Source organism: Hyla sarda, chromosome 8, assembly GCF_029499605.1.
Source record: "Hyla sarda isolate aHylSar1 chromosome 8, aHylSar1.hap1, whole genome shotgun sequence".
Classification (NCBI taxonomy): Eukaryota; Metazoa; Chordata; class Amphibia; order Anura; family Hylidae; genus Hyla; species Hyla sarda.
In genome coordinates this window covers 139,058,688-139,074,156 of record NC_079196.1, presented here as the reverse complement: position 1 = coordinate 139,074,156, position 15,469 = coordinate 139,058,688, and the positions used below count along the sequence as shown (strand labels likewise).

At 42.0% G+C, this 15,469-nt stretch overlaps 1 protein-coding gene across 6 annotated transcripts in view; it reads right to left on the bottom strand.

Annotated features, from left to right (window-relative positions):
• Positions 1-15,469, bottom strand: part of TNRC18 (trinucleotide repeat containing 18) — a 968,701-nt gene that overhangs the window by 857,614 nt on the left and 95,618 nt on the right. For all 6 annotated transcript variants that reach the window (XM_056534534.1, XM_056534539.1, XM_056534536.1 and 3 more), the window contains exon 3: positions 11,549-11,674. In XM_056534534.1, coding sequence (XP_056390509.1) covers positions 11,549-11,674 — 126 coding nt within the window. The remainder of the gene's footprint in view (positions 1-11,548; positions 11,675-15,469) is intronic.

The following is a 15,469-nucleotide window of genomic DNA, read 5'->3' as shown; positions in this document are numbered from 1 at the left end:
CCCAGGTAAGTTTAAAGAAGCATTGCATGCTTGAAACAATATAAATTTTTCCACAATTTTGAAAAGGGTGCCAATAATTTTGTCCAGCCCTTTTTTGAAGTTTGACGTGACATTAAGTCCAATTAGCTTTTTTTCCTCCCTTTTTTGGTTTAGTTCCAATACAAACAAAGGGAATAACAAAGGGAACCTACAGCAAAGAGGGGGAAGATAGTGTAGATAGAGAGGTGGGAATTATAAATGTACCTGGGGGTGGAGCGGAGGGAGGGGTTAGAATAGTTAATAGGAATAGGCTTCATAGGAAAATAAAACTTACACTCTTGAATCCCATTAACCCCAATAACATAAAGGATGGAAATGTAAAGTGTATGTTCACAAATGCCAGAAGCCTAGCAAATAAAATGGGAGAGCTTGAGGCCTTGATACTGGAGGAACATATTGATATAGTTGGGGTCACTGAGACATGGCTGGACTCCTCGCATGACTGGGCTGTCAATCTGCAGGGGTTTACATTGTTTCGCAAGGACAGAATGAACAGAAAAGGTGGTGGAGTCTGTCTGTATGTAAGAAGTGGTATGAAAGTCAGTGTGAACGATGCCATAGTGTGTGATGATTTTGAGGAGGTGGAATCACTGTGGGTAGAATTACAAAAGGAGGGAAATACTGAAAAAATAATATTTGGGGTAATCTACAGACCCCCTAATATCACTGAAGAGATAGAAGTTCGGCATCATAAACAAATAGAGAGGGCCGCCCGGGCAGGTACAGTGGTAATAATGGGAGATTTTAACTATCCAGATATAGATTGGGGTCCGGGGTTGGCTGAAACTACAAAGGGGCGACAATTCCTAAATTTATTCCAGGATAATTTTCTGGGCCAGTTTGTGGAGGACCCAACAAGAAGTGATGCCTTGTTGGATCTGATCATTTCCAACAACGCAGAGCTGGTTGGTAATGTAACTGTGCGGGAAAACCTTGGTAATAGCGACCACAATATAGTTACTTTTGACTTAAAATGTAGAAAACAAAGACAGGCGGGGAAGGCAAAAACATATAACTTTAAAAAGGCAAACTTCCCTGGGCTGCACTACAGGACATATACATAGGAGGTGTTGTCAAATACTGATACAGAAGGTAAATGGGACATCTTTAAATCAACTCTAAATAACTATACATCTAAATATATACCAAAGGGGAACAAATATAAACGATTAAAACTAAATCCTACATGGCTGACACATGATGTTAAAAGAGCAATAAACAACAAAAAAATAGCCTTCAAAAAATACAAATCTGATGGGTCAGCTATAACATTTAAACAGTACAAAGAGCTTAATAAAATCTGTAAAAATGTAATAAAAACAGCAAAAATTCAAAACGAGAGACAGGTGGCCAAAGAAAGCAAAACTAATTCTAAATATTTTTTTAAATATATAAATGCAAAAAAACTAAGGACAGAGCATGTAGGACCCCTTAATAATGATAATGGGGAGGTTGTCACAGGCGATCAAGAGAAAGCGGAGCTACTGAATGGGTTCTTTAGTTCTGTATACACTATGGAAAAAGGAGCTGACATTGGCCAGGTCAGTGCTGGTAACACATCATGTAATGTACTGAACTGGCTTAATGTAGAGATGGTACAAGGTAAGTTAAGTGATATAAATGTAAGCAAATCCCCAGGGCCGGATGGACTACACCCAAGAGTTCTTAGAGAGGTAAGTTCAGTAATATCTGTACCCCTGTTCATGATATTTAGAGATTCTCTGGTGTCTGGTATTGTGCCAAGGGACTGGAACAAGGCGAATGTGGTACCAATCTTCAAAAAGGGCTCTAGGTCTTCCCCAGGAAACTATAGACCGGTAAGTTTAACGTGCATTGTGGGTAAATTGTTTGAAGGACTTATAAGGGATTACATACAGGAATACATAGGGGATAATTGTATTATAAGTGATAGCCAGCATGGGTTTACTAAGGATAGAAGTTGTCAAACCAATCTAATTTGCTTTTATGAAGAGGTGAGTAGAAGCCTTGACAGAGGAATGGCTGTGGATATAGTGTTTCTGGATTTTGCTAAAGCGTTTGATACTGTCCCTCATAGACGTCTGACAGGTAAGTTAAGGTCTTTGGGTTTGGAAATTTTAGTTTGTAACTGGATTGAACACTGGCTCATGGATCGTACCCAGAGAGTGGTGGTCAATGATTCGTACTCTGATTGGTCCCCGATAATTAGTGGTGTACCCCAAGGTTCAGTACTGGGCCCGCTGTTGTTTAATTTATTTATCAATGATATAGAGTATGGTATTAACAGCTCTGTTTCTATCTTTGCAGATGACACCAAGCTTTGTAGCATGGTACAGTCTATAGAGGATGTGCATAAGTTACAAGATGACTTGGATAGACTAAGTGTCTGGGCATCCACTTGGCAAATGAGGTTCAATGTGGATAAATGTAAAGTTATGCATCTGGGTACTAATAACCTGCATGCATCGTATGTCTTAGGGGGGATTAAACTGTCAGAGTCACTGGTAGAGAAGGATCTGGGTGTACTTGTAGATCACAGACTACAGAATAGCATGCAATGTCAGGCTGCTGCTTCCAAAGCAGGCAGGATATTGTCATGTATAAAAAGAGGCATGGACTCAAGGGACAGGGACATAATACTCCCCCTTTATAAAGCATTGGTACGGCCTCACCTGGAATATGCTGTTCAGTTTTGGGCACCTGTCCATAAAAGGGACACTGCGGAGTTGGAAAGGGTGCAGAGACACGCGACTAAATTAATCTGGGGCATGGAACATCTTAGCTATGAGGAGCGATTAAAGGAGTAACAATTGTTTAGTCTTGAAAAGAGACGTTTAAGGGGGGATATGATAAACGTATATAGTATATTAATGGCCCATACAAAAAATATGGAGAAAAACTGTTCCAGGTTAAACCCCCCCAAAGGACGAGGGGGCACTCCCTCCGTCTGGAGAAGAAAAAGTTTAGTCTCAAGGGGCGACACGCCTTCTTTACCGTGAGGACTGTGAATTTATGGAACGGTCTACCTCAGGAACTGGTCACAGCAGGAACAATTAACAGCTTTAAAACAGGATTAGATACATTCATGGAACAATATAACATTAATGCTTATGAAGAAATATAAAATCCCATCCCTTCCCCAATATCGCGCCACACCCCTACCCCTTAATTCCCTGGTTGAACTTGATGGACATATGTCTTTTTTCGACCGTACTAACTATGTAACTATGTAACATGTGCATAGCAAAACATTGCAGTGTTACTGCAATCCTTTTCTGTGAGAAATACTTCATTTTCTAGAAAAATTTTAGGGGTGCCAACATTTACAGCCATGGCTGTGTTTGTGTGTGTGTGTGTGTGTGTGTGTATAGATATACATATAAATAAACCCTGTTCCAAATTATTATGCAAATTATATTTAAGTGTCACAAAGATTAAATATTTTGGTTTTCAGTTTAACTCATGGATGGCATTGGGTCTCAGGGCTCTTTTGATCACTGAAAACAATCTCGGACACCTGTGATAATGAAATTGCCAGGTGAGTCCAATTTAAGGAAAAACTAAAGGTGGGTGTTCCACATCATTAAGCAGAGCAACATTTTTAAGCAATATGGGGAAGAAAATGGATCTCTCTGCTGTTGAAAAGAGTGAAATAGTTCAATGCCTTGCACAAGGTATGCAAACATTAGATATTTCAGGAAAAGTTAAGCATGATCATCGCACTATTAAGAGATTTGTGGTTGATTCTGAGCACAGATGGGTTTGTGCAGATAAAGGCAAATTGAGGAAGATTTCTGCCAGATCCAAGCATCGGATCAAGACAGCAGCTGCTTAAATACCATTACATACAGTGGGGATCAAAAGTTTGGGTACCCCAGGTAATAATTTGTATTAATGTGCATAAAGAAGCCAAGGAAAGATGGAAAAACCTCCAAAAGGCATCAAATTACAGATTAGACATTCTTATAATATGTCAACAAAAGTTAGATTTTATTTCCATCATTTACACTTTCAAAATAACAGAAAACAAAAAAATGTCATCTGCAAAAGTTTAGGCACCCTGCAGAATGTATAGCATGCACTGCCCCCTTTGCAAAGCTGAGACTTGCCAGTGTCATGGATTGTTCTCAATCATCATCTGGGAAGACCTGGTGATGTCAAGACTCATCTGACCTTGTCCAAACAATCAGCACTATGGGTTCTTCTAAGCAGTTGTCTAGAAATCTGAAACTGAAAATAGTTGACGCTCACAAAACTGGAGAAGGCTATAAAGATAGCAAAACATTTTCAGAAGTCAATATCCTCTGTTCGGAATGTAATTAAGAAATGGCAGTCATCAGAAACAGTGGACGTTAAAGCAAGATCTGGAAGACCAAGAAAAATATCAGACAGAACAGCTCGCAGGACTGAGAGAAAAACAATTCAAAACCCACGTTTGACTACACAGTCCATCCAGAAAGATCTGGCAGACACTGGAGTTGTGGTACACTATTCCACTATAAAGAGATACTTGTAAAAATATGGTCTTCATGGAAGAGTGATCAGAAGAAAACCTCTTCTACGTCCTCACCACAAAAATCAACGTTTGAACTTTGCAAATGAACATATAGACAAGCCTGATGTTTTGTGGAAACAAGTTCCGTGGACCGATGAGGTTAAAATTGAACTTTTTGGCCAGAATGAGCAAAAGGTACGTTTGGAGAAGAAGGGGAACAGAATTGAATGAAAAGAACCTCTGTCCAACTGTTAAGCATGGGGGTGGATAAATCATGCTTTGGGGTTGTATTGCAGCCAGTGGCACAGGGAACATCTCACGAGTAGAAGGAAGAATGGATTCAATAAAATTTCAGCAAATTTTGGATGCTAACTTGATGCCATCTGTGAAAAAGCAGAAGTTAAAGAGGATGGCTTCTACAAATGGATGATGATCCTAAAATACACCTTGAAATCAACAGGGGATTACATCAAGAGGCCTAAACTGAAGGTTTTGCCATGGCCTTCACAATCTCCTGACCTCAACATAATTGAATATCTATGGATAGACCTTAAAAGAGCAGTGCGTGACAGACAGCCGAGAAATCTCAAAGAATTGGAAGACTTTTGTAAGGAAGAATGGGCAAATATACCTCAAACAAGAATTGAAAGACTCTTGGCTGGCTACAAAAAGCGTTTACAAGCTGTGATACTTGCCAAAGGGGGCAGTACAAGATATTAACTCTGCAGGGTGCCCAAACTTTTGCAGACCCCATTTTTTTGTTTTCTGTTATTTTGAAAGTGTAAATGATGGAAATAAAATCTAACTTTTGTTGACATATTATAAGAATGTCTAATCTGTAATTTGATGCCTTTTGGAGGTTTTTCCATCTTTCCTTGGCTTCTTTATGCACATTAATACAAATTTTTTCCTGGGGTGCCCAAACTTTTCATCCCCACTGTAGCAGCAAACAGATATTTGAAGCTGCTGGTGCCTTTGGAGCAGAAAGGAATCGAAAGCCGACAGAGGCCAAAAAAGGGGGAGGGCATGTAGGACAGGAAGAGGAGGATTAGCATAGGGCGGGAGAAGGAGAAGTGGGGGGGAAAGGGGTAGGAAGAAGGAAGGAACCACTGACCTGTGTACTCCCGGTCGCCGAGACCATCGCTGTTGCTGTCGTACCCCGCTATCTCCAGCCTCCGCATCAAGCAAGCACAACCAAGGTCCAAGGACAGAGGGAGGGAGGGGGTGGGGGTGAGAGGTGGGAGAGTGTAAGTCCCTCACGGTGCCCTATAAAGAGGAGTCTCTAGGAAGGCCAACCATGGCTGCCAGAAAGCTCCAAAATGCTCAGCCCTACCGTAGGAATCCGCCATCAACTCTTCCATCCGGCAGAGGAAGAGAACCTCACTGTACCAGTCGGATAGTGTAGGGGGAAGCATAGACTTCCAGCGCCTGGGAATCACTGAACGGGCCGCCATCAGTAGAAAATGAGCTAAAGCCTACGAAGGGTCTTAGGGGATGAGGGCAGAATGGTCAGGAGTAATACTTTAGGGTCATTGGGGTACAATATCCCAGTGATGGTCTCTATGCGAGAGATCACATTCATCCAGAATGGGTGGATCAGAGAGCACGACCACCAGATGTGGGACATTCTGCCTCTTTCCTCCCCACAGCGCCAACAGGTGTCGGGGACGGAAGGAAACATTCTGTGTAGAACCACGGGAACCCTGTACCACCGGGAGAGCAGTTTAAAGTTGGTTTCTTGCGCCTTACATGAGATGGAGAGTTTATGACACATTACAAAGGCTCTGGACCAGTCAGACAGGGCATAGGAGGTCTGCAACTCTGTCTCCCAAGCCGCAACATATGCCTGAGGGTTTTGAGCCACTTCCTCCAGAAGTAGACCATAGATGATGGACACAGTCTTGGAGGTAGGTGAGGAGGAGGTGCAGAGCTTCTCGAAAGGCAGAAGCGGCCTGTCTAATGTCAGACGGGTTTGTTCTGTCCTGATGAAGTCAGCTAATTGTAGGTAATGCATGTGTCTCAATGGGGTGCGGGCGTGTTCGGGAACTAAGAGGTCATAGGGGCGAGGGCGGGTACCCTCCAGAAAACACATGATCGGGAGAGTAGGTGTCCCAGAGATCCCAAGAAAGGAAGATTTAGTGAGCCCGGGGGGGGGGGGGGGGAAGATAGGTTGCCCAAGAACGAGAAGATGACAATTTTAAACATATACATTTTCCTGCATGTAGTTATGATTTTTTTCAGAAGTACGACAAAATCAAACCTATAAAAGTAGGGTATCATTTTAATCGTATGGACCTACAGAATAAAGAGAAGGTGTCATTTTTACCGAAAAATATACGGTGTAGAAATAGGAGCCCCCAAAAATTTACAAAATGGCGGTTTGTTTTTTCAATTTTGTCTCACAATGATTTTTTTTCCGTTTTGCTGTACATTTTTGGGTAAAATGACTGATGGCTTTACAAAGAAGAATTGGTGGCGCAAAAAATAAGCCATAATATGAATTTTTAGGTGCAAAATTGAAAGAGTTATGATTTTTTTAAAGGTAAGGAGGAAAAAACTAAAGTGCAAAAACGGGAAAAAACCCTGGTCCTTAAGGGAGTAAACAGTTAAAATGTTAAAAGTTTGATTTTAAATAGCTTTTGATTTCAGTAAATATGCTGCAAACACAACAAATGACAATTTTCAGTTCTTTAAAACCTATGAAGTGTTTTGAAACTTACTGTGTGTAATAATTTAGAACAGAGCATTGTTTAGTTTTTTGTGTTTAAAAACTAAATGTTATCATTAGGAGGTATGTTCAATAACATTTTAATAGAACTCTTAACAGATGATAACATGAGAATTATGCTGACAGTTATTTACATTAATTATTTAGGTAAATGAGAAATCTCTTTTGCATAATAAATTGGAACAGTGTGTATAAATATATACCGTATTTATCGGCGTATAACACAAACTGGCGTATAACACGCACCCCCATTTTAACAGGAAAATTTAAGTGAAAAAAATAAAATGTAAAATAAATGACACCTCCCCCCAACATCCCCCCAACTTCGTTTTCTTCTGCACCTCAGTTTGGTCCCGTCCCCTCCAGTGCCACATCATTCCTTCCCTTTTATCAGTCCCTGTGCCACATTTACCCCTCTCATCGCCACCCCCATGCCTCATCATCCCCCCATGTCTCATCATTTCCCCCGTCATAGACCACCACTAGCCATACAGAAATTCAGCATTTAGTGCCACCCCCACAATCATTTCCCTCCGTCTCATCATCCCCCACCCTGTCTCATCATGCCCCCCATCATTTCCCCGTCTCATCATTGCCCCGAACCTGTCTCATCATCCCCCCATCATGTTCCTCCTATGCCAGTGGTCTTCAACCTGTGGACCTCCAGATGTTGCAAAACTACAACTCCTAGCATGAGTTGTAGTTTTGCAACATCTGGAAGTCCGGAGGTTGAAGACCACTATCCTATGCTATTCTTCCCCACCCTCATCATTCCCCCTTTTCCCTGCTTTGCATAGTTTTTTTATTTTCCTTACCTGGCTGCGCTTCGGCTGTCTTGCGGGCTGCGGTCAGTGAATCAGATGAGTGACGTCCTCTCCCGGCTTCTCTGCACGGCATCAGTGACCTCACTTTTCATTTCCTGTAACCGCCGCTAGTCAGACTTCGGAGTGCGGCGACTACAGGAAATGAAAAGTGACGTCACTGATGCCGCACAGAGAAACCGGGAGAGGACGTCACTCATCTGCTTCACTGACCGCAGCCCGCAAGACCCGTCGCCTGACCGGGCCTGTCTAAGTGCAGCCAGGTAAGGAAAATAAAAAAAAACTATAAAAAGCAGGGAAAAGGGAGAATGATGAGGGAGGGGGAGGTAAGAAAAATTTAAAGTAAAACTGTCACTTGTTTTCTCCCGCACAATCCACAGGTACTGGTGGATAGTGCGGGAGACTCTGATTAAAATATAGGGCAGATCCGGACAAGGTAGGGCTCATTTTAATCAGCGTCTCCCGCACTATTCACCAGTACCTGTGGATAGTGCAGGAGAAAACAAGTGACAGTTTTCCAGAGCGGGGAGGAGACGCCGCTGGTCACTGATTTAAAGTGGCCGCGGACGTGGTGCTAATAGACGCAGGCAGGCTTTATGCCTTAAATTTAAGTTTTAAAAGTGCGTGTTATACGCCGATAAATACAGTGTGTGTGTGTGTGTGTGTGTGTGTGTGTGTGTGTATATGTATATGTGTATATATATATATATATATATATATATATATATATATATATATACGCACACACACACACACACATATATATATGGGCCGATACCGATAATCGGTGGAGGTTAGGGTCGATAACTTATACCGATATAAGTTATCGGCTATTTATCCCCCCTCGACACCGCTGAAGAGCATTGATTTAAAGCGGGCGCTTTAAATCAATGCACTGTGGTGGCTTTTGCGGGGCCATAGGCCGCCGCCACCACCACCACCCGCTTCTCTCCCCCTACCTGTCAGGGTGGTCCGGTCCATGCATCCTCCCTTCCTGTAGTGTCCGGCGGCATTCCGGGTGGAGGGTGAACCGGTCCGGGCTGTCCTTCTCCGGCGGTCATCTTCTCCACTCCGGGCAGGCTCCGGCCTAGTACGCTGCATAGACGCAGCTGACGCAGCGACGCATCTGATGTCATGGCGTAGAGGCGTCTATGCAGCGTACTAGGCCGGAGCCTGCCCGGAGTGGAGAAGATGACCACTGGAGAAAGACAGCCCGGACCGGTTCACCCTCCACCCGGAATGCCGCCAGACACTACAGGGTGAGGATGGATGGCCCGGACCACCCCCATTACGGGTAAGTTTAATATTTTTTTATTGACTTGGAGGGTGGGGGAGGGGCCAGACCGGTATAGCGGTATGGGCAAAAATCCATACCGGTATACCGCCCAGCACTACGGGGGGCGGTCGCAGTGCGATGCGGCGGATCGGGGGGGGGGGGGGGCGGTCGCGGTGCGGTGGGGGCGGTGCGGGGCATTATCGGCTTATCGGCAAGGTAATTGCCGATACCGATAATGCCCAAAATCGTGATTATCGGTCGATCCCTAATATATATATCTACCATATTTTTTGCCATATAAGACGCTCCGGCATATAAGACAAACCCAATTTTAAAGGAGGGAAATCTAGAAAAAAAAGATTCTGAACCAAATACTGTAGTAAAATATTTTATATCAGTATAGTTCCCCCACAATAGTTGGCAGTATAGTTCCCCCACAATGGTAGGCAGCTCCTCCCCCCCCCCCCCCCCCCACAATGGTTGGCAGTATAGTTTCCCCACAATGGTAGGCAGCTACCCCCCCACACAATGGTTGGCAGTATAGTTCCCCCACAATGGTAGGCAGCTCCCCCCAACAGACATACAGCTTCCAGCCATATACAGTGTATAGCTGGAGGCTGCATGTCTGTGTGCTTCCCCCACAGTGTTCTGGTCACCGCTCCTCTGGCCCGGTGTCACAATCTTCTGCTATGGCCTATGGACCATAGCAGTAGGTGCCGGGACCGGAGGAGCGGTGACCGGAACACTGAAGATTACGTGCTGCCGGTCACTCACCAAGCCCCGGCCGGCGCGCGTCTTCCTCCGGTCCTCCTGCGCCTCTATGGTTGTGCGCACGGGACTTCACTGACGTCCCGTGCGTACAACTTGAGAGAGGCGGAGGATCGCAGGAGGACCGGAGGAGGACGCACGGCGGGCGGGGAATGGTTAGTGACCCGCGGACGTCCTTATGTCCCGAAAAGATTTTTCGGGACACAGGGATGTCCGGCATAGGAAAACCTATGATTATCTGCCCGGGCCGGCTCCTGTGTGCGGCTGCAGGTGGGGGCCGGCCAGAGCAGGTAAAAACTAATTAATGTATACTAAAAACCAGGGTGCCTCCAGCTGTTGTGAAACTACAACTACCAGCATGCCCAGACAGCCTTTGCCGGTCCGGGCATGCTGGGAGTTGCAGTTTCACAACAGCTGGAGGCACCCTGGTTTTTAGTTTACAGTTATTAGTAATTCACCTGCCCGGCGCCCATATTTTGTTAAATTTTGCCTTATATTTATATATTTGCTATATATTTTTCTCTGGCTCTGTAATACATTATATAATAAAATAAAGTGAGCCAATAAAATTACAACATGCCCCGCAAAAAATGAATTGTGAGGAGGAAAGAAAAACATAAGTCCAAAATTGCTGGGTACTCCCCTGGAAAAAAAAAATTTTCTAAATCAACTGGTGCCAGAAAGTTTTAACAGATTTGTAAATTACTTCTATTAAAAAATCTTAATCCTTCCAGTACATTTTAGGGGTTGTATACTAAAGAGGAAATGCTTTTGTTTTTGGACTTCTCTTCTGTCACGACCAGTGCTCTCTGATGCCTATGCTGTCCATTTTAGGAACTGTCCAGAGCAGCAGAAAATCCCCATAGCAAACATATGCTGCTTTAGACAGTTCCTACAATGGACAGCAGAGGTCAGCAGAGAGCACTGTGGTCGTGACAGAAGGGAAATCCAAAAAGAATAGCATTTCTTCTGTAGTAAACAGCCCCTAAAAAGTACTGGAAGGATTAAGTTTTTTTTAATAGAAGTAATTTACAAATCTGTTTAACTTTCTGGCACAAGTTGACTTAAAGAAAAAAAAAACTTTTCCGTTTCCGTTTCGCTGTGGATTTTTGTGTAAAATGACTGAAAAAAACTAAAGTGCAAAAACTGAAAAACGCTCGGTCCTTAAGGGGTTAAAAGTTAAGTCAATCTCTCCAGCCTGAGAGTAATGGGATAAGGAGATGTATCGGAGTTCCCATAGACTTGCATGGGACTTCATTAAAAAAAAAAAAAACACCCTCGCAATTAGGGATGGGTTAGGGTTGATCCAACTACTATATTTTTAGTTGATATACAGATAACAATGAGAACCAAGTTTCATCTAAATATCTCCAGCCATTTAAACGTTATATTGGAACATTACATTTTAGATAATAAATAAATAAGTACATAAAACAATGTACCTTTTTGAGTGTCAATCATGCTTTGTTGGCCCACACGGGTTAACAATGGTGTAATACCACCAGTAGGCTCTAGGTGACTGACTGGAATATAGGAATGATAAACCCCTCTGGATAAGTGAGGAAAGCCTAAAAAAAATATTTGGATTAAGCATTATTTTACTACACCACAGGAAACACTTTTATATTTACATTGGTTTCACATTAGGAAATTCTGAAAATGCAATGAAATTAATAATCCTGGCACAACAAAGCTATTATACTGTTTAGAAAAGTTATTTAAAACATCATAATACATTTACCCAAAACTCACCGAACCTATTATGCTTTTATTTATTCAGACACTGGATGCATTTCAGCCTGTCTAAACCCTTTGTCAACTATGCAACTCAATGACATAGCAAGCAACTTAATGAGTATTTCTGATTAACTTGATAAATGTTATAATCCTCCCAGTTCACTGCCCCCATCATGATAAACCACCCTCTGCTTTTATTTTGTATTATTTTTTTAGTTTTCTACCTTGATGTTGCTCTGTATTTTCTGCTCAGCCTCTGGTTCAGGTTCACAGACTGAGAAGGGGCATTACCCAGCTGGTGTGACATCATCTGAAGCCATACACAGGAGTACTTCCTTCCCTCACTCTGCTACCAACTGCCAGTGTGCAGTTTAGTGTGAGATGAGCAATGATTGGATAAAGCTGGAATCACCCCCCTCAGCACTCCAGACTTAATTTCCTGTGTTTGGACTTCTGCCAGGCCAGCAGGAGTAAAAAGTCTCTGGACAAGTACCGAGACACCAAGTGGCAGCTTTTATAATCACAAATAAAATATGGAAAACTTTAATACATTAGAAAGATTTTTTTATTTACCATAAGGAGTTCAATAGCAAATATTAGTTTTAATGAGAGTGTCCATTTAAAGGGGTACTCCAGTGAAAAAATAATTTTTTGATATCAACTGGTGCCAGAACGTTAAACAAATTTGTAAATTACTTCCATTTAACCTGTTAAGGACCAAGGGCGTATAACGCGGGGTTACACGGTAACCCCGCATCATATGACGGCGTGCCGGGGATCATAGTGAAGCGAGCGGCACGGATAGCGGTGCCGCGCGCTGTTAACCCCAAAAGTGCAAGTAAAAGTGCCCGGGTAGCTCAGGGAGCTGTTCGGGATCGCCGCGGTATAATCTCAGCATTCCGAACAGCTGTACTTCAGAAGGAAGGTCTCTTACCTTCCTTCCTGCGCTGTCCGATCGCCGAATGAATGCTTCAAGCCTGAGATCCAGGCTTGAGCATTCAATCGCCAAAAACACTGATTGATGCATTCCTATGGAGATGCATCAATCAGTGGTAAAGATCAGTACATGCAATGTTATAGCCCCCCTGGGGGCTATAATATGGCATAAGAAAAGTGCAAAAAAAATCATTAACCCTTTCAATTATCCCTTCCCCTAATAAAAGTTTGAATCACCTGGCATTTCCAAGAATAAAAAAAAAAACTGTGTAAATAAAAATAAACATGTGGTATCGCCGCGTGCGGAAATGTGCGAGTTATAAAAATAATTTAAACCGTACGTTCAATGGCGTACGCGCAAAAAAATTCAAAAAAGTCCAAAATAGCGTATTTTTGGTCACTTTTTGTATCATGAAAAGATGAATAAAAAGCGATCAAAAAGTCCGATCAATGCAAACAAATCATGCAATCATGGTACCAACAAAAACTTTAGATCCCGGCGCAAAAAATGAGCCCTCATAGCCCCCCGAACATGGAAAAATAAAAAAGTTATAGGGCTCAGAAAATTACAATTTTTAACGTATAAATTTTCCCGCATGTATTTATGATTTTTTTTCAGTAGTAATACAAAATCAAACCTTTACAAGTAGGGTAACATTTTAACCGTATGGACCTACAGAATACAGAAAAGGTGTCATTTCTAACGAAAAATGTACTACATAGAAACGGAAGCCCCCAAAAGTTACAAAATGCCATTTTTTTAAATTTTGTCGCACAATGATTTTTTTTTTTCCGCTTCGCCGTAGATTTTTGGGTACAGCAGAGAGCACTGTGGTCAGACAGAAAATAAATATAAAAAGATAAGAGCATACAGCAGCTGATAAGTACTGGAAGGATTAAGATTTTTAAATAGTAGTAATTTACAGATCTGTTTAAAGTTATGGCACCAGTTGATTAAAAAAAAAAATATATAAAAAAAAAACACACCGGAATACCCCTTTAACCCCTTAAGGACCCAGCCATTTTACACCTCAGGACCCAGCCATTTTTTGCACATCTGACCATTGTCACTTTAAACATTAATAACTCTGGAATGCTTTTAGTTATCATTCTGATTCCGAGATTGTTTTTTTCGTGACATATTCTACTTTAACATAGTGGTAAAATTTTGTGGTATCTTGCATCCTTTCTTGGTGAAAAATCCCCAAATTTGATGAAAAATTAGAAAATGTTGCATTTTTCTAACTTTGAAGCTGCTTGTAAGGAAAATGGATATTCCAAATTATTTTTTTTTTTATTCACATATACAATATGTCTACTTTATGTTTGCATCATAAAATTATACGTGTTTTTACTTTTGGAAGACACCAGAGAGCTTCAAAGTTCAGCAGCAATTTTCACATTTTTCACAAAATTTCCAAACTCACAATTTTTCAGTTCAGGTTTGAAGTGGATTTGAAGGGTCTTCATATTAGAAATACCCCACAAATGACCCCATTATAAAAACTGCACCCCCCAAAGTATTCAAAATGACATTCAGTAAGTGTGTTAACTCTATAGGTGTTTCACAGGAATAACAGCAAAGTGAAGGAGAAAATTCACAATCTCCATTTTTTACACTCGCATGTTCTTGTAGACCCAATTTTTGAATTTTTACAAGGGGTAAAAGGAGAAAATGTATAGTTCTATTTGTAGCCCAATTTCTCTCGAGTAAGCACATACCTCATATGTCTATGTAAAGTGTTCGGCGGGCGCAGTAGAGGGCTCAGAAGCGAAGGAGCGACAAGGGGATTTTGGAGAGTACGTTTTTTTTTTAAATGGTTTTTGAGGGGCATGTTGCATTTAGGAAGCCCCTATGGTGCCAGAACAGCAAAAATCCCCCACATGGCATACCATTTTGGAAACTAGACCCCTTGAGGTACGTAACAAGGAATAAAGTGAGTCTTAATACCCCACAGGGGTTTCACGACTTTTGCATATGTAAAAAAATAAAAATAAAATTTCACTAAAATGTGTGTTTCCCCCCAAATTTCACATTTTTGCAAGGGTTAATAGCAGAAAATACCCCCCAAACATTGTAACCCCATCTCTTCTGAGTATGAAGGTACCCCATAAGTTGACCTGAGGTGTACTATGGGTGAACTACAATGCTCAGAAGAGAAGGAGTCATTCAGAAGAGAAGGAGTCATATTTGGCTTTTTGAGAGCAAATTTTGCTCGGGGGCATGTCGCATTTAGGAAGCCCCTATGGTGCCAGGACAGCCAAAAAAAAAAACACAACGCATACCATTTTGGAAACTAGACCCCTTGTGGAACGTAACAAGAAATAAAGTGAGCCTTAATACCCCACAGGGGTTTCACGACTTTTGCATACGTAAAAAAAAAAAAAAAAACACTAAAAGGTGTGTTTCCCCCCCCCCCCCCAAATTTCACATTTTTGCAAGGGTTAATAGCAGAAAATACCCCCAAAAATTTGTAACCCCATCTCTTCTGAGTATGAAGGTACCCCATAAGTTGACCTGAAGTGCACTACGGGCAAACTACAATGCTCAGAAGAGAAGGAGTCATATTTGGCTTTTTGAGAGCAAATTTTGAGAGCAAAATAACCCCCACATGGCATACCATTTTGGAAACTAGACCCCTTGCGGAATGTAACAAGGTGTAAAGTGAGCATTTACCCCCCACTGGTGT